The sequence below is a fragment of the Aphelocoma coerulescens genome, chromosome 5, assembly GCF_041296385.1.
Source record: "Aphelocoma coerulescens isolate FSJ_1873_10779 chromosome 5, UR_Acoe_1.0, whole genome shotgun sequence".
In the NCBI taxonomy this organism is placed as follows: Eukaryota; Metazoa; Chordata; class Aves; order Passeriformes; family Corvidae; genus Aphelocoma; species Aphelocoma coerulescens.
Genome location: NC_091019.1, coordinates 40,852,324 through 40,869,516, shown reverse-complemented (window position 1 = coordinate 40,869,516; position 17,193 = coordinate 40,852,324). Strand labels below are relative to the sequence as shown.

At 40.3% G+C, this 17,193-nt stretch overlaps 2 protein-coding genes across 3 annotated transcripts in view; one reads left to right on the top strand and one right to left on the bottom strand.

Moving 5' to 3' along the window:
- AKAP6 (A-kinase anchoring protein 6) overlaps nt 1–17,193 on the bottom strand; it is a 220,970-nt gene that overhangs the window by 157,959 nt on the left and 45,818 nt on the right. The window lies entirely within an intron of this gene.
- Nucleotides 753–3,652, top strand: LOC138110960 (BUD13 homolog). The gene is made up of 4 exons (XM_069016105.1): nt 753–837; nt 1,451–1,753; nt 2,914–2,976; nt 3,512–3,652. Exons 1-4 carry the CDS (start codon nt 753–755, stop codon nt 3,580–3,582), a joined length of 522 nt encoding a protein of 173 aa, XP_068872206.1. The 3' UTR covers nt 3,583–3,652.

The following is a 17,193-nucleotide window of genomic DNA, read 5'->3' as shown; positions in this document are numbered from 1 at the left end:
ACAGCACCCACTTCAGCACTCTGAGGAATTTAACTTTTTTTTATGTGAGTCCCCACAAGACTTCAGGATAAGGAGACTATTGCTATCTATATTCGTGGAACCCACTGTATATCAAATCATTATAAGGAAGAAAACTGTTATTGCGCAGGTTTCATTGTAGGCTATTTTTCAGGACATTCCAGAGACGGGGAAGAAAGACAAGGAAAGCAACCCAGTGGCTATGGTGACTGAGACAACATGCCCTTATTCTGGGGCAAGTTATGAAGGCAACTACATCTCCCAACAGCAGGCTATCTCCCCCCATGTCAAGCTGCGGACAGGGGCAGGGGCAAGGTGTTCTCCTTGCTCCATTGCTTACTTTCTTCCAGCTCACAGTGCAGCATAAGAGATGCCAGACTGGCAGAGAAGTGGGAGACGTGAGCTGAGGAGGAGAGGAGCAGGAGGAGTAAAGTCCTTCTTGTCCCTCCAATAAATCTCTGCCTGCATTTTAGCAATATGCTGTCCTTGAGAGACAAGGTGATATGGTAAGCAAAAAGAAAAAAAAAAGAAAAGAAAAAAAGAAAAAAGGCTCTCGCTTGTATATGCATCATGTATTTTACGGAGACAGACACGTATAACATCTGCCTGCAGTACTCAATGTCTGTATGCCTTCAAAAGGGTACTTGGAAACACTGAAGGCTTGCAGCAGTATAAAAAGCAACTATTAGCCACAGAGTTACTTCTGCCCTCTCACAAAACGTGCCTGTGTTGTAATGTCTGCTACTTCGCGCAGGTGCTCAGACACTCGCAAGCGTCCAGCTCCATCAGCCTCGTGTGTCCCCTCGCTGCCCAGGCCAGGTGGGCTTCGGGCCCCAGTGCGGAGCAGGATGAGCCTGGGGGCTCGTCTGGGGGCCTGGACAAAAACCACAGAGACAGTCTCCTACAGAATCACGATGAGACACGTTATCTGAGCAAGAAAAGAAAAAAGAAAAAGAAAAAGAAAAAGAAAAAGAAAAAGAAAAAGAAAAAGAAAAAGAGGAAAAAAAAAAAAAAGATAAGAAACACTGGAAGCTTCAGTGCCACCTGGCACGTTGGGGCCGCGGCGGGGGACATGGTGCCCGAGGGGAGCCCACGGCAGGGGGAGCAGCGGCCGCGGCCAGCCCCGGCGGGTTCTCTTCTGCCAGGCTGCACAAATCACAATAATCCTACCATTTTTCAAATGACGGCTATAAAATTTTATTGAAACCATTCACAGGCGCACATCTGTAGCAGCCGAGCGCAGCGGAGCGCGGGCCGCGGGAAGGGCAGGGCGGCACGGGCCGCTCGGGCCTCCGGCTGAGGGAGCGCCGCGCGCCCGCCCGCGCGCCGTGCCTGGGCCCACAGCGCCACCTCCCGGCGCCGGGACAGTAGCGCGGGGACAGCACCGCGGGGACAGCACCGCGGGGACAGCACCACACCGCCGCGACACCAGCGCCAGGACACCACCGAAGGGACACCACCGCGGGGACAGCACCACACCGCCGCGACACCAGCGCCAGGACACCACCGAAGGGACACCACCGCGGGGACAGCACCACACCGCCGCGACACCAGCGCCAGGACACCACCGAAGGGACACCACCGCGGGGACAGCACCACACCGCCGCGACACCAGCGCCAGGACACCACCGAAGGGACACGACCGCGGGGACAGCACCACACCGCCGCGACACCAGCGCCAGGACACCACCGAAAGGACACCCCGCTGCGCACACCGGAGCACAAATTATAGACGGTCCGGTTTCAGCTACTAGAGAGCGTTCGAAATAGAAAATTACTTGTATCTCAAATTGTACGTGAGATCACATCCCAGCAATGCAGGTCCTACTTCATTCGCCCTGAATGTAGTAGTGACCGAAACAATGCCCCGGGGTTTTCTTTTTCACAGCAGTGCCCAGGATTCCATCCTATTTATTTGAATAGCCTGATGCCAGGGGGAAGGGAAGGAGCCGCCTTTATCACCCAGCCGCCAGCTCCGCGGCTCCCCCTGCCTGCGAGGGAGCAGCTCCGGCTCGGAAACTGAACCCCGTGCGAGGATCCCCGAGCACAGCCTGGAAGTTACGGGCCCGGCCGGATGCGGAGCGGCCTTTGCTCGTCCCCGGCTCGTTGCCAAGGCGCAGTTACCCAGAGGCTCTGAGGCTGAGGCCAGTGCTCGCCGCCAGCTTTAGCCGAGCTCTGGCACGAGCGAGCCTGCCCGGCGGGCCCGGCTTGGCTGGGCAGCCAAAGGCACGAACAACGCTGCCTGCTCTCCCACACTTAGAGAAGGAGCGGTATCGGTGGTCCATGCAGCCCTGTCATACCTATAGATCCGAGTCTTTAATGCCCTCAAGGCTCATAACACAGAGGAAGTCCAAAACATAACTCATCCCTGACTGACGGGCCGCTGCCCCTCCGCAGACTGACCAACACGGAGCCACTTCTGTGTAATCAAGATGGCCCAGTTAACTAGAGCACAATTAATGACGTACGTGTTATCAGGGACACAAACAGGATTAGAACAGTTCCTCTTCTTATCATCTCGAATGTTTCCCAGGATATACATTTCAAATAAAAGGTTAAGACAAAACCAGTTCTAAAAAATAATGCAGAAAACATTGTCCTATAATGCAGAAAATCTATTGTGAGACTCTCACAGAGCTGAAACTATGCTTTAAAACCAGATTACAAGATAAATTATATTAAAACAAAGGATGAAGCTTAATAGGCAATCCTAAATCCAAATCCAGGAATACTCAGTGAAATAAATAAATTCATAGGATGACAAATTCTAACCAACACAGGACATTTTTTTTCTCTTCATTTAATAAGATACCCACGAAAATGCTTAACATCCCTTTATAGACACTTCTTACCTTTGTGGTTTTTCTAATTGAGACTATGTTTTTCTTTCTCTAGATATGTTTTCTTCATCATTTTCAAGATGGGAAAAAGTTTCAACAGGTATAAACTTCAGTGAAGGTATGCTGATTTTTTCCTGCTTAAGGGTCTGATCTAAGGAGTATCACGCTACAATAAAAATACTGTAGAATCTACCCAACTTGTACTTTAGTAGAAATTAACAGGAAATTAAAATATTGTATCTTCCATCAAAACTTCTTGGAAGTTGAAAACTCAAAGCTGGCTACATCAAAGCTAAAAATTACTGTACTTGAATTCCTCAGGGAGAATAGAAGGGAACAGAACAGTAAAAAAGACATACCAGTATAATCCAGTCTCTGCCTTTAGACCAGCTGGTTCCGTTTTGCAAATATAATAGTTTTGCACTGTGCTAGCAAGCTAGACAAAAAAACTTGAGCTCCTACTGCATAAAGTTATTCTTAGTCTACAGTGCTTAGTACAGAAACAAATGTTTCTGGTTGTTATTGGATGATTTGTAGCTGCTTCTGTAGTAAAGTTTGCAGATAATGATAAAGCCATACCCCACATGGGAAATTTTTAAACGTTGACCTTTAAAACCTTCAGCTTTCCATTTTGTTTCATGACAATTTTACAGATTCTCCAAGGGGGAAGAAGAAAGTCCTGATCACACAACCCAGAAAAAAAGCTAGAACAAAAATGGCATAATTTGAAATTTGGCACAAAGTTGGGGGGTTTTGTGGTCTAATTCTATTTTCTCTGGATAGATAAGAATGAAAAAGACAGTTCTAAGTTGGGGGCGGGGAGGGAAGCTTAACTCAGTGTGTCTTCTCAATTATCTTAGAGAATTAAAATATACTTAATTCAATTGTTCTGTACAACTAAGGAATTAATTAATTAACTGAAGTATTAAAAATAAATTTGATGGAATTTAACAAAATATCTCAAGACTTCTTTATTAATGACTAGAATTCTCAAATTTTTTTCATCACAAGAATGAGAATTCAGTTGCTGAGTCATGCAAAGAGGGCAGGGATGGACCAGGTCAGAGGCCAAAGGCATGCATGGACATTGGGCTGAGGAAGGATGTGCCTGGAATTGTGCCTCCTACCCTTGTTCTGTTAAATATAATGGCATATGAAAGATACAGATCTTGTATCATCCACCTGCTGCACAGGGCTGCAGGATTCCCTACACCCAGTACAGCTGCACAAAGGATCTTGGTTTAGGCAGCCTGGCTTTTTCTGGCATGTGGGATAACAGAGCAAGAAAGCAGCTGCAGTGCCGTGCTGCCAGTACAAGAAACCCTGGAGCATGAGGGTGAGGGCTACAGAGGTGGACAGATGAACAAATCTCATGTGCAATTCATTACATTTGATTGGACTGTGTGTGTTCTGTCTATCCCAAATGTACATCATAAAAATTGAACACTTTTAATGAACACAGAAATAGGTAGTCTTTGGCAACCAAGCAGTTTGTGCCTGACTTCATCACTTTTTCCTGTTTGATGGTGTGTGTTTAGATATTCCTCCCTAATCATGATGGCTGTTCAGCACACCTCACTGCTCATTACCTGCACCCCACTACTGCCTCTTGGCATGGACCAGGATTTCTTCACTCCCTATATTTCTCCAGCTTCCACAGTCCCCCTCCTATGCTTTCCTATTGAATTTCAGAAGCTCACCCTATCTCTGGCCAAAGACCATCCATCCTCTTTTAGAAATATATATCCATTAACTTTCCACTTCCTAGTTTGCAGTTACAGACCCAACGATGATGTTACTGCCATCAAATGAGTCAATCAAGCAGGTTTTGGTATCTGCTGGTCGTAGCTATGCTCCTGGACTTGGTTGCACAGCCAATGCACATGGTTTAAACAGAGAAAGTAAAGCCCAGGAGAAATATTATAGGCTGCCAGTAAAATAACATGGAGTTGACCAACTAAAAAACTTCTGATAACTAGAAAGCTAGTGATAACATAAGTGCTTATGAGATTATAGAAAGGCTCTTTGCATATTTGCATGCTTGTCAGGGGTGTTGCTCAGACATTTTCTCATTGGGTTGCAATTTTCTGAGCAGCACACAACTAAGACCTCCCAGAAAAGCTTTTGCTATCACAGTCATGAAAAAAATGTGTTGGCTATTAAGTGAGTCACTTAAAACTATGCACGAATGCCTCTCAGCTAGGTTAACACCACTTCTTGCACTAGAACTTTTAGTTTCCTAGCTTCATTTCAGTGGTTTAATTTTACTTTTACATTACAAGCTCTCTCTTTTTTTTTTTTTTTTTGGCCAGATAGGAAAGTAAACAGTTCTGGTGTTCAATAATTTTAGCACTTCAAATGATCTCATTTAGACTTTGAAGTTCAGCTTTCATTAATTGAATGGAATGGGAAAAGAGGAAGTTTCTATCTCAGCTGCAGCTATCACTTTACAAGTCCAGCTTTTATTAGACCACATTTAGAATGGATGTAAACCAAAGCCCAGTTCTGTAGTTTCGAGTTTTAGTCCGAAAGCATGTTTAGAGTTACCAAAAAATAGAATTTAGAAGCATACAATTTTTTAAAAATTGTTGTTGATACACTAAAAGCCGCAGTATCTTAGATGGTTTTAGTAGATTTTTGATATGGGATTCCTTTAGATGGGGAATTTGGATATACGTACTTAAGGAAGTGCATATACCAAAATTAATTTTGCAAAATTATGCGATAAAAGTGAGAAAGCAACTGCAGCCAACTAGCACCATTATGAAAAGTATTGTGGTACTCATCCTAGATCAAATTTTGGGTTTCCATTTTAAGGAAAGAAAATCCCATATTTATTGTGCGTATGTGGCACAGGTAGCAAATTTATTTCATCTTTTTGGCTTGTAATTTTAAGCTATACAGTTTTAACACCACTCAATTTATTAGTCTTACATTTTCATTTCACATGTATGCTGGCTTGTACTTAAGACACTTCTGGTCCTTGCATTTCTAAAAGTACAAAGCCCTTCTAATGACCTAAACTAAGATTAAAATCAGAATTAAAGCAATGCACCAAACCATTAAATGCAAACATACTAAAATTATCTGCCATGATAGCTAAGTGTGATGGTGGAAGGTCTACTCTGTTCCACAAGCCTCAGTGTGGAAGCACCAGACAGCAGTGCTTATTAAATCACTACCCCAGACCTTTTTTCTCTCTACCTTCCCTTTTATTGCACAAAGGGAGTTCTCTTCTTAAAAGAATTAGTTATGAGGCTGTGTGCTTAAAAATGAATGCCCAATTTTGTTGCAAGCAGACAGTGTTGTAAAGTTTGTTCCCAATTTACAAAAAGACTGAGCTCACAGAGGTGTCTGTGTACAAGGATGGGCTGGCTCTTAGGGCACTTCTATCACAGAATACATTAAGAAAACCCTTTGTCTAACCACAAAAGGACTTGCATATTAGTCTCAGGAGGAACACATTCCTGCCCATGGACTTTATTTTCAAAAGGATAAAAGTGCGCTTTCTTCATAGGCAAAGGTAAGTCAAAGAAATCCAGGTACTCAAGAGGATGAGGCTGCAACAAACTGCCACGGTCAATTTAATTGGAGGTAGAGCCAGAGGCAACAATAAAACCATTAGCAATACAGATGTTAGGGATCCCCAAGGAATCAAGATGCCACAATGGAAAATATTCTTTGTGTGATATTGTCAAGATTTTGTGACAGGCAGTGACCTCACAGAAACATACAACTGACCAAACACATCAGTAGGATGGAAATACTTAACATGCGGTTCAGGATATATTCACAAAAAATTCAGAAATAGAACTTGGTGGCTTTCTCCTAAAGTGCCACATTTACTCAATAGTTTATGAGAATGTGTGCCTTAAATGCTCCCTCCAAACTGGTAAAAGATAAAGATCAAATACTTTTCTTAGTGGACATCCATGTAAAGACAAAACAAATTCTACTATGTACTGTCTAGTTAAGAATTTTAAAGACTGTTAAATTATACAAATCTTTCATGAGTGCCCCCTCTAGGCTTTGTGCCCAACTACCACACACAGAAATTATTATTAAATGCATTTTCCCTAATGGGCATCTATTGAATTGGCCATGAATTATATGGTTATGGAACTTTCTGTTCCATAACCGCAAGATGGTCACTGGCTCATTATTTTTCCTGGGTTTAGAGTCCAAGCTATTTTTCCATACTGTATTCTTACTTGAGCAGGAATAGAAAAAAAGATTTTTAATTTCTCAGTTTCCTAAAGCCTTCTAGGTAAAAGAGCCAGAACCATAAAGAGACAATTTTCTTTAAAAGCATGAAAAGTGAAGAGAAACATGTGAACTGTTACTTTTTAACCCATTATAAACAGCTATATTTGAAGACAGTGCATCCAGTTGTGCAATAGAAAGTTCACTGCCCCAATGGGATTATTGACTTTGTTTCTGCTTCCAGACAAAGAGCAGGTTATGCTAACCTGAATATTAAAAATAATTCCTTAATGTATCTCTGTAGATACTTAAACTTTTCCATGATGCTACAAACATAATTCTTTCTTTACTGTATACTTTGTCTTACCTTTGGCTCAAGGTGAAGATCTACTCTCCCTTTAAAGTACTATCACAAGGCCTTTACTGCTGTTTGAAACTTGCAAGATCTAAAAAAAGGGATCTTCTAAGTACCAGCAAATTCACTGTGGAGCAAAGATAAATACGGGAAAACTAAGCCAAATGCTTCCTGAAGCCTGTTCCTGAGATGTATATTCTTAGATTAGCAGAGAAACTTCCAATACCACTGATAACATCTCCCCTGGCCTTTTGAAGGATCAGTGAACACCCAGAACCACAGAAACAAAATCCATGGGCTGGAAAGACAATACTGGGGAGAACCATGTAGCCCTGAGGCCAAGAGAGCTGTGCATAGGAATACAATACAGCAGCAGAGGAAAAGCCAGTGTCATTGTGACTTTGAATGGGTTGAAGAGCAGGGGGGACTGGCAGAGAGAAGGAAGCAGAAAGACAAGAACCTCTGATTCTTCTGTCATTTAAGGAATCCTCTGGTATAAAATGAACAGCTGTATGGGCTGGTTGTAAACCTCCAGAGATGCCATCTGCTCTGATGGCAATGGCTGCTGGCCTCTCCTCATGCTGACGTGGCCATGCATCTCACCTGAGATATAATGCTCTGGAACAGAGCCAGACAATGTTTTAGGCTTCCTACATTCATTAAGGTGAGGATTGAGGACAGGCTGAGAAAATATGGGTGCAGTACCTAAAAAGCACTGTGAGGTTCAGAGAACTCCCAGTGACTGAGTAAGTAAATTAGCACCTCCTTCTTGGTACGGAAAAATCTTACATATGCATTCACATCCTGAATGACAGACAGTAATTCTGCTTATCTGCCTCCTAAGTGATCATGCCCACTACTTTGACTCCCAGCTATTTTCAAGGCGGGGCAGTGGGCATGAGCCCTCTGGTGGACGTAGCGAGTGCCGCCTGCCAGCGCTGCTGAGCCGCCGGGAAGAGTGGGAGGACACTAACCAAAACCCATCCCTGTCCACAGGCAAGCTTCACCCCCACTGGCTTATGCAGGCACATAGGTATCGGCTAAAGAAGCAAATGCTTTCCACTGTTCTAATCAGTCACGGCTTTTATCAGAAAACCTCTACACTGTGAATCAGTATTAAAATATTTCTAGCACTCAAGTCGTTCAGCATTCTGAGTCTGGGTGAAATTGTTGGGGTTGCCTGGAAAAAGGCTCCTGAGGAAACAATATTGAAACTATGGAGTGGATAGTACAAGCAGCAGAAAGGAGAAACACATGAGTTGAAGGATAACAAGAGCCCTGAAAATGAGACAGAAACAGAATAAACAGAATATAAGGAAATGAGGCATATGCAGGGAGGAAAATGGTGGAGGAGGAAATAAAAGGAAAAGAAAAGATAGCTATTTCGAGTTAGTTTAAACAAAAAAGTGTGACATTCTTTGGGCCTTAGGCAATAAAACAGGCAGGCAGAAGCTCTGAGAGTTAAAAGTGGAACAGTCAGAAACCATGATATTGAGTGATCTGAGTAATGTACAAACTTCTGAAGGATCATACAAGTCTGGTCTTCAAAGTTCATCATACTACTAGGATTGACATATAGTTTCTGAAAATATATTTATTTACGAAGAGCAATGTCTTTTATTGGTCATGTCTTACAGAAACTCTCACTGCTCTTAACTTTTTTCTGAGTAATTTCTTTTCTATGTAAAATTCAGGAGGTCTAAGCAGCAGCTAGGAAACAAAGATGCCAAAAACATCTTCTAATACAGGATAAGTCTTCACTTAATGTATCACAGTCTCAAATACACTAAACTTAAGCCTTTTTAGCTTATACTTTCATGTGACCCTGTCTAAGTCAAAAACTTACCATATCTAGAGTTCAGCTAAGACATGTAAATGTTTTTAGGTTATGTATTCTTGCTTCTCTCAGTAAACCAGGGAGCAAGAATGTCTCCAGAAATTTGTAGCCAAGGTTGTATCAAGAAAAGGACAAGAACAGCAAATAAATCTGCCTGAGCCAAGAAAGATGATGCCAGTGATTCCCAGAAAAGGGGGACTTCTCTGCAGCAGCAGCTGGAAGGAGTGTCTGGATTTTGAAGGGACCATGAGAACAGCACAGGAGAGGGGCCTGTCTTGGGTAAAAATGCCAGACACCAAAATGAGCTGTTATGTACTGTATAAAGGATAGCGGCACAAAGCTGCAGTAAATTCACATCAACTTCACAGTTTCAAATTCCGTTTTTTTTTCTTTTTTTTTTTTTTTTTTCTTTTTTTTCTTTTTTTTTTTTTTGGTGCACTCTAAACTGGAATAGAAAATGTAGAAGTTAGTTCAGGACCTCTTGTTCATAAGTACAAATTTATTACTTATTCTACAGGTAAACCTAAAATCAAGTCTCCTGATAAGCACTGTTCTCCTGATAAGCACTGTTCTCTTTCTTTCAATTTGAAATGTTTGTTATTCAGCAACTTTAAACCAAACTCTAAGGATAATGGAAGTCTCCAATTGGGATCTTAATTTTCAGCAAATTTGGGACTTAGTCTGATGCGCTTTGTCTAAAAGTGCTCCCAATATAACTACGGATGTTGAAGCAACTTACAGTGATGTAAGGGTATTTGGAAGTACTGCATTTCCTCTTCATGTAATTATTTTAAATGTTGTGTTGACAACATAATTTATTTTCAGATTTTTTTTACAGCTAATGTATGTATTGATTATGAGATGAACTGCATCCAAAAGACAAACTAATCTCCATTTACAACTTTTTCCATATTATGGCCTTTGTAACAGCTTAATATAAAGCTTTATTCTGCTCTGAAAAATAAGCAGTTATGGGTGACCATCATTCCTTGGTTTGCATACCCTGAGTGTTTGGGCTTCAGAGGGTGGACTGGGGTAGAACGCCCTTGTGCAGCTGCTATTTCCAGCTGATGGTCAGCTGCTACCTTGTGCCATGTGCTGGGCACTGGAGAACATTTAGTTTGAGCCATGCTGGCACCTCCCCTAACTGGTCCCAACATTTCTTTACTCTTTGATCCCACAGTTGCTAGAAATGAACCTCATTCCCCAAGCATTTAATTCCTCGAAAGGTACACGATATACACATACCATGGTTGCTCCTGTAGCCTGAAGTCTGAGTGGAATGATGTCAATTAAACAATGCTTTCTGAAGTTCCAAAAACGCTACATTTTCCCAAACAAAGAATAAATCACATTAAAAGAATGAAATGAGCCACATTTTATACCCTTAAACCATAGAACAAAATTAATTCCATGGGATTTCCAGTGCCTTTTGAATAAAAGTTATGCTCATTATTTTTACATAAAATTTTCAGTCAGTTAGCCAATAAGTGATAGAAAAAGAAAGAAAGCCACTATTTTCTTGACCTGATGGTCACAAAGGGCAAACACTGTTTATTTAAATAATGTAACTCTAGTTCTCTATTTCAAAATTACATTTGTTGAGCTAAAATACATAACAAAAAAGTTATTGGAGACTACATTAGAGCTAAAATGCTACTAATAAGAAGGAAATTTTCTAGCTTATGAATTATTTATTCTCCGAATTTCTAACAACCACGTTTGTCAAGTTGTGCGGCGCTCATTCATTTGAGAAGGAAATAAAATACCTGTAAAACAAGTGCAGTAACCAGTTAAAGCCTCAAGAGGGCAATATATCACCATGTCTGAAAGTTTTCGAAAAGGAAGGAAAAAATCACATTTTACTAAAATAGAACAGATGCTGTTTGCTTGTGGGCAAGTGCTAAATATACTGACCTCTGCTGCATCACTGACATGACTTAAGATATAATGACCACCATCCTCCCTCAAAATCAGAACGTTTAATTCAGCATTTCCTATTTTTCAAGGCTAATTGGTTAGAAGAGGTTAAGTCTGTCACCTCACAAGAGATATTGTAATTCTTTGACCCATGAACTTGTTTTGCAGTTAATATTTCTGAATTTAAAAATAGGGAAATGGTGATTGCCACTCTTTGCTAAATATGGCAACAGTGAGGAGAGATTAAGATTCACTACCTCTTCTCTTTACTCCATTATTATTCCTCTAGTTTCCTCATTTAGCCTCCTGTTATGCACTCGGTTCCTGTTCACCTGCAGTCTCCAAAGAAATCCTGTCACTATTAGTTCCTCCATTAACTGCTTTTCATTTGCTTCCTACTTCATCAACTTTCCATTTTAGATAGCTTCTTTTTTTAGCAGTCTCTAGGGGGCCTTCCTTTATACCCTCTTTAGACCCTAATTTGGACCATTTTTTATCCCCAGATTTTGATATATTTACAGAACAAAATTTTAAAAGAATCTCAGGTCTTGTTACCTTTTGTCTTCTTTATTTTTAATTGCAGAAGCTTTGCTGTTTTTAACACATTCACTATATTTTTTTCCTGGTTTTCTCTACCTCTACAAAGCTGTAAGAGATTTGCACTACAATACATGACAGTAGTTTGGACTTACTTGAGATATTTTTAGGTTAGATGCTATAGTTCTCTTGCAACCACTGGTGCAGCAGATGATTTTAAATTACCCTGTGTGTCTTTGGTCTTACTTAGCTCACTGAGGAAACATTCTTGTAGTCACATGCTGGCATCAGCAGAGAAAAAGGACTTAGGAATATTAAGTTACTGTGACTTGAACGTCTACACTGTCGACTACCAAAAATCTGTCTGCTTGGTGGTTCTCCCAGTGTCAGCCTGGAAAGACTCCAAACACTGGCCAAAGGAAACCAGAAGCAAATTTGGCTCTCGCTTGGGAAAACCTTACTTGACCTGAACGTGAGTCAGTGATCAAAATAAGTCATTACTAACAATTTAGGAAAATTCAGATACAACTCCAGTTTGATACATGAAGGATATCTTAGCTGTTTGTGAGGTTTATCATCTCTGCTTCAAATCCTGAAGCAAAGGCAAGAAAGTCAGGTTTTTGCCCTTTTGGTTACTTTCAAAATAAATAAAGAAAACCTGCATAAGCAGACAGACAGTCTGAAACAAGCCTCTGAGAGACAGTTTCCTGACCATATTTACCACAAATTATATTCACTCTGATGCCTAATGATGACAACTGTGATTTGAGAGTCAACATGATTTAATGGTTCATTCCTGATCATAAGATACTGGAAAGGATGAAGGAAAGAAAAGTAGTTGCTGTCAAAATATATAAAGACACACAAGATGAAAAAGATATGAAGAGACTTTGAGAAGTTATGCAATAATCTTATATAAGTGGATTTGATCTTTCCTCTCAGGTTAATCCTCTCAAGACCCTTGCTCATTTGTCTTCCTGTGACTCATCTCTAGCATGTACACATTTTAAGGCAATGATGTGTTAACAGTAGATAGACTGGAATTTTATTTAGGTAGAAATTAGTAGCAATGTATTATTTAAAAAATTAAATATTTAGAATAGAGCATGGTGATTTTGGTATACTGTATCTTTCTGGAATATCCTGTACTTCCTCACAGAAGATACATAAAACATGAGTAGCCCAGAGACTAAGCATATTATGTAACAGAACAGCTAGACCTTAAAACATTGTGATAGGCATACCCCTTTGAATGTAAAAAGCAGTGAGTATTCTCTCTCATCCCTTTGTATTTACCGTATTTAAGGGAATATTAGTAGCCATAATTTCAAATGTAATAGTTTTCTGTTTAATAATGGAGGCACTTCAAGGAGCCATAAGATCAGTACAGTAAGTAATTAACAGGACAGAGCTGAAGTTATCTCAAACTCTTCATAATGAACCAAACTTCTCCCCAGAACCTGCACCTATAAGACAGCAGTTACAGATGATTCAGTCCTAAAAAACAGAAGATTCTTCTTAAACCACCACACTCACACTGAGGTAAACTCCCAATAGCAATTTGACTCTATCTGTGTTCTGAAAGCTTTCAAACCTACTTCAGTGGTTTCTGAGTGTCTTTCTCTACCTTCGTGAGAAAACTGAATGCACCAAACAATTACAGACAATAGAGTGTCTCCACACTAATACAAACAAGTATATCATAAGATCACCCTGAAGTCACCAGTGATTCGTTGTCCAAAAACAGCTGCATCCCTGTTGAACCTGGAGCCACTGTTGGCTATCCAGGTAAGTCACCTGGCATCCACTGCGCACCTTCCTGCCTATCCTTAGCTACAATGAGAGCAAGAAGTCCACCTCTTGCAGTCTTATTGTTCCCTCTCTCCACCTTCAAGTCTTTTACACCCCTTAGCCTGTTAGCAGAGATCCAGAGATCCTCGGCCAATATCAAGAAATTTCCAGTTACAAAAAAATAACGTGGATGGCTCTGGTTCCAGCCTGTGTCTAGGCTGTGGTACAGATGATTAAGACATAACTCTAGGTTATAAAGCCAATGGTCACGTAAAGCTGATCTGAGTGACTGCATAAGAATGGAAGTGGATGGATCACAGAAACATTTATGCAAAAGCAGCTGCTCCTTGGTTCATTTAAGCTGTTTGTAGCTACCCCTGTGGCATCTAACTATGTACACAAAAGGACAGATTTATGAGACTTTTTGCAGCCAAAGGTCTCACATCAGATGTGAGCCAAACATTGGATGTAGGCATATCCCCTACCACCAGTTCTTAACACTAGTAAAGACGTACCCTCAAATCAATGCTACTAAAATGATTCGGGAGCAGATTTCTTTCTATTTCTTTCTCTTCCTCTGTCTTTCCCTCCTGTCCTTTCCCCCCACCACAAATTATTTGGAATGACTTGCCAAATCCTGAATATAAAAAATCCCTGATCTAAAACTACTCACTACCAAATCATTCTGAGGTCTTTACAATGGAAACTCAAACCATTCTAAACAAGCATATGCTTCATAATAGATGTGTTTCATTAAGCAAGCATAATTCCTGCAGTCAGTTAGAGATGTAATAATTCAGAATTTGCACAGCTGAGATGGAAGTTGCCACTTTTTGCAAAAATTGCTGGTTACAAACTTGCTCAAACTATTTCTGGTAAAGCAAATGCCAAAGAAAAGTGAATGTACTTGGAGGAGCTGTTTAAAATTCAAGCAAATTGTTAGGAACTGTTTTGGAGGAACAGAGGGCTCACTGTATTTCAATATAATTTTCTAGTAAAGCTCTATTTGTCTGCCTAAAAGTGAGGGTTCCATATGTATGCTACGTTATTGCTTAATAATGGTTTGACCAGCTTGAAAACTGAGGCATGGGCTTTTGAAGCAAGGGAGTATCATCAGACTCAAAGCAGCAAAGCACAAACTTGTGTCTCAGTACAAAATGTGAAATGACATTTTCAATTATGCTGGACCAAGCAGCAAGACTGCTGAGAAAACTGTAGAGCTGCCAAGGAATTTCTGGATGTGATACCTCTTTCACTTACTGTTTTTTTATAAACTGGTCATCAACCAAAGCAGTATTTCAATCTAAATTTTATGAAGCACTGTAAGTAAGATTCAGAAATGAACAGATTTTGGCAAGCACACTGCTAGGAAAATGAAGAAATCCACTTACTTTAAGAGAGCAAATATTAGAAGCACTAAGTTATTGAAAGCAAGAGGGGTAAGGGGAGCACTACAACACTTTAAAAATCCTTTATCTGGTAATCCAAAAAAGCCAGGTCTCTGCCCTGTTGATTATGTTTGATTTTTACACCTGTTCTGACATCACTGATTTCAGTTCCATGTTTTTCTTTGTTACCAAGCTTCATCAGAGTTATTAGTTCCTATTAGTTTTTCACTACTGTAGCTCCACAGCTCAAACTGCATTTGACCTCTGTGCAAGCTTTTCCCCCTAATGATGAAAATCACCCCCAAACACAAGTAAACTTCTCCTAAAGCAATCCAGCTTCTACCTTAGCTGTACTGGTGTGGTTTTAGTCCATTCTCTGTCCAGAAGCAACTCTGTCCCCTTTCAATCAAATCAAATTATTTCCCCTTTGTGTCAGCTCTCCAACTATTTTCTAGCAAACTGGCTCTCCACTACTCAAATGGACTTCCAGCCACATCTCCAACACAAATTTGCTCTAACAAGTCCATTAAGCCCTTGCAGAAGTTTATCATTTAGTTACTTTTTGTGACTATTCTCTAAAAATGAAGATCTTTCCCATCCCAACAGACCAGCTATTTGTCACAGTAACAAGTTTAGATATGATATTGCAGTCTCCTCTGCAGGCTGCACTGATCCTTAGTTCCTATTTAACAGGAAAGTTATTCCCGTGACTCCAATTTAAAACAGGGGTCTTGGATCTCTGCCCTACTAGGGCATCCTGGGTTCAGATGGGATAAATGGTTGCAGAAGGGTGAGGGGTTGCCTGCCGGGGTCCTGGAAAGCAGTAAAATTTTTATCCATGTCTTTGCTGTAGGATCCCTGGGGCATGCTGTAACTGACAGCTGAAAAACTTGTAGAGCAGCATTATTTTATCTCCTTATCACATCAAGAAGGTGGGTAGCCAAGTCTGACTGGCCTACCCAACCAAATATAGAGCCAGTGGAGTTCAGGGCAAATTTATGAAATGTGATGAACTGAAAATATGGGATCAGTAGATATCAAATTTCTTCTTGCAGAGGAAATTCAGTGGCCTTTTGCAGAAATGGAGCCTATGACAAAATAAGCTATAAATCTATATAACAACAACAACAAAAAAATCAGCAATTTCCTCCATACAATTAACCCTGAGGCCTACAAAACAAACACATCTCTTGCAAATGGTTACATTTTTAACCTTTGTGATAGTGTCCTCAAAAAAAACAAGTAGATGGAATTATCAATGACCACAGATTACAGCACAAGGATATCAGTATAGTCAATCTAGTATCAGTTTCTAGAGAAAGAGATAAAACTACCTGAACAAGGTTACTTTATTGTTACTGTATTTTATTCACATAAAATGACTGAAAATGCATTGCCATTAGGTCAGTCTGAAATCATTTTCTGCTCCAAATTTTTCCGTTTGCACATAAAAAAGAGGGAAAAAACCCAATTATTAATATGATTTTAAGGAAAACTTAGCTTCCTTTCAGAAAGCAAACCTTGAAGCATTCTGAAACCGATACTCTGGCATCCTAGTATTACATGTGAGAAGTGGCAATCAGCCAAATTCTTATAGTGAAGAACTCTATTGGTGTTATCTGTGAGAATGCTGCTGTTGTTGTATCTGTTCCCTTTTCAGCTAGTGTAACAGGAAATATAGAGCTTAATCTGCATTCTAAAAATTCATTTGGGGTAGCTCCTAAAAGCTGAACTAAAACAGTGAGAGGAACTTTCATAATTTGGGATCACTCATTTTCACATTTGACTACAAAAAGTAATTTCTGAAACATAAAAGAAACAGCCACATAAATTGTTTTGCACCCCAGAGTGAAGGTGCCCATTACTAAGGATACAAGAAGCATGTGCCAAAGGGTTACCTGCAGTGCAAGACAAAATATGACAAGATTATGCAATATTTATTGCAAAGGAAAAAACTGGCCCTATGTAGCAGCAAATGGGGCAGTTGAGCAGAATTCTATCTGTAGACAGACAGGAAGATTAACAGGACAATAATGCCCATGCAGGGACATCTGCATAATCTGCAAGTATGAAAAATAACAATTTATCAGTTTCTGCCCATGACTATCATTCCTATAACTAAGAAATTAATAAAATTTCCAATAAGTACTTTAGCATATGTTCAACAAATTGCTTTCTATCAAGATATCACCAGATTTATACAAATTCAAAATTATTCCCATAATAATCATAATAAAATACCAAAATTTCCTTTTTATTCCTATTACCTAGCTAAAACATGACTTTCAATGATTTTGAGGCTGC

Bases quoted from the DNA above. Each gene is read 5' to 3' on its own strand.
- LOC138110960 (XM_069016105.1), top strand. From the start codon at position 753: ATGTCTGCTACTTCGCGCAGGTGCTCAGACACTCGCAAGCGTCCAGCT. The intron at 1,754-2,913 runs GTCCGGTTTCAG...TTCTTTCTCTAG, and splicing joins CGGAGCACAAATTATAGACG to ATATGTTTTCTTCATCATTT. The intron at 2,977-3,511 runs GTATGCTGATTT...ACAATTTTACAG, and splicing joins AGGTATAAACTTCAGTGAAG to ATTCTCCAAGGGGGAAGAAG.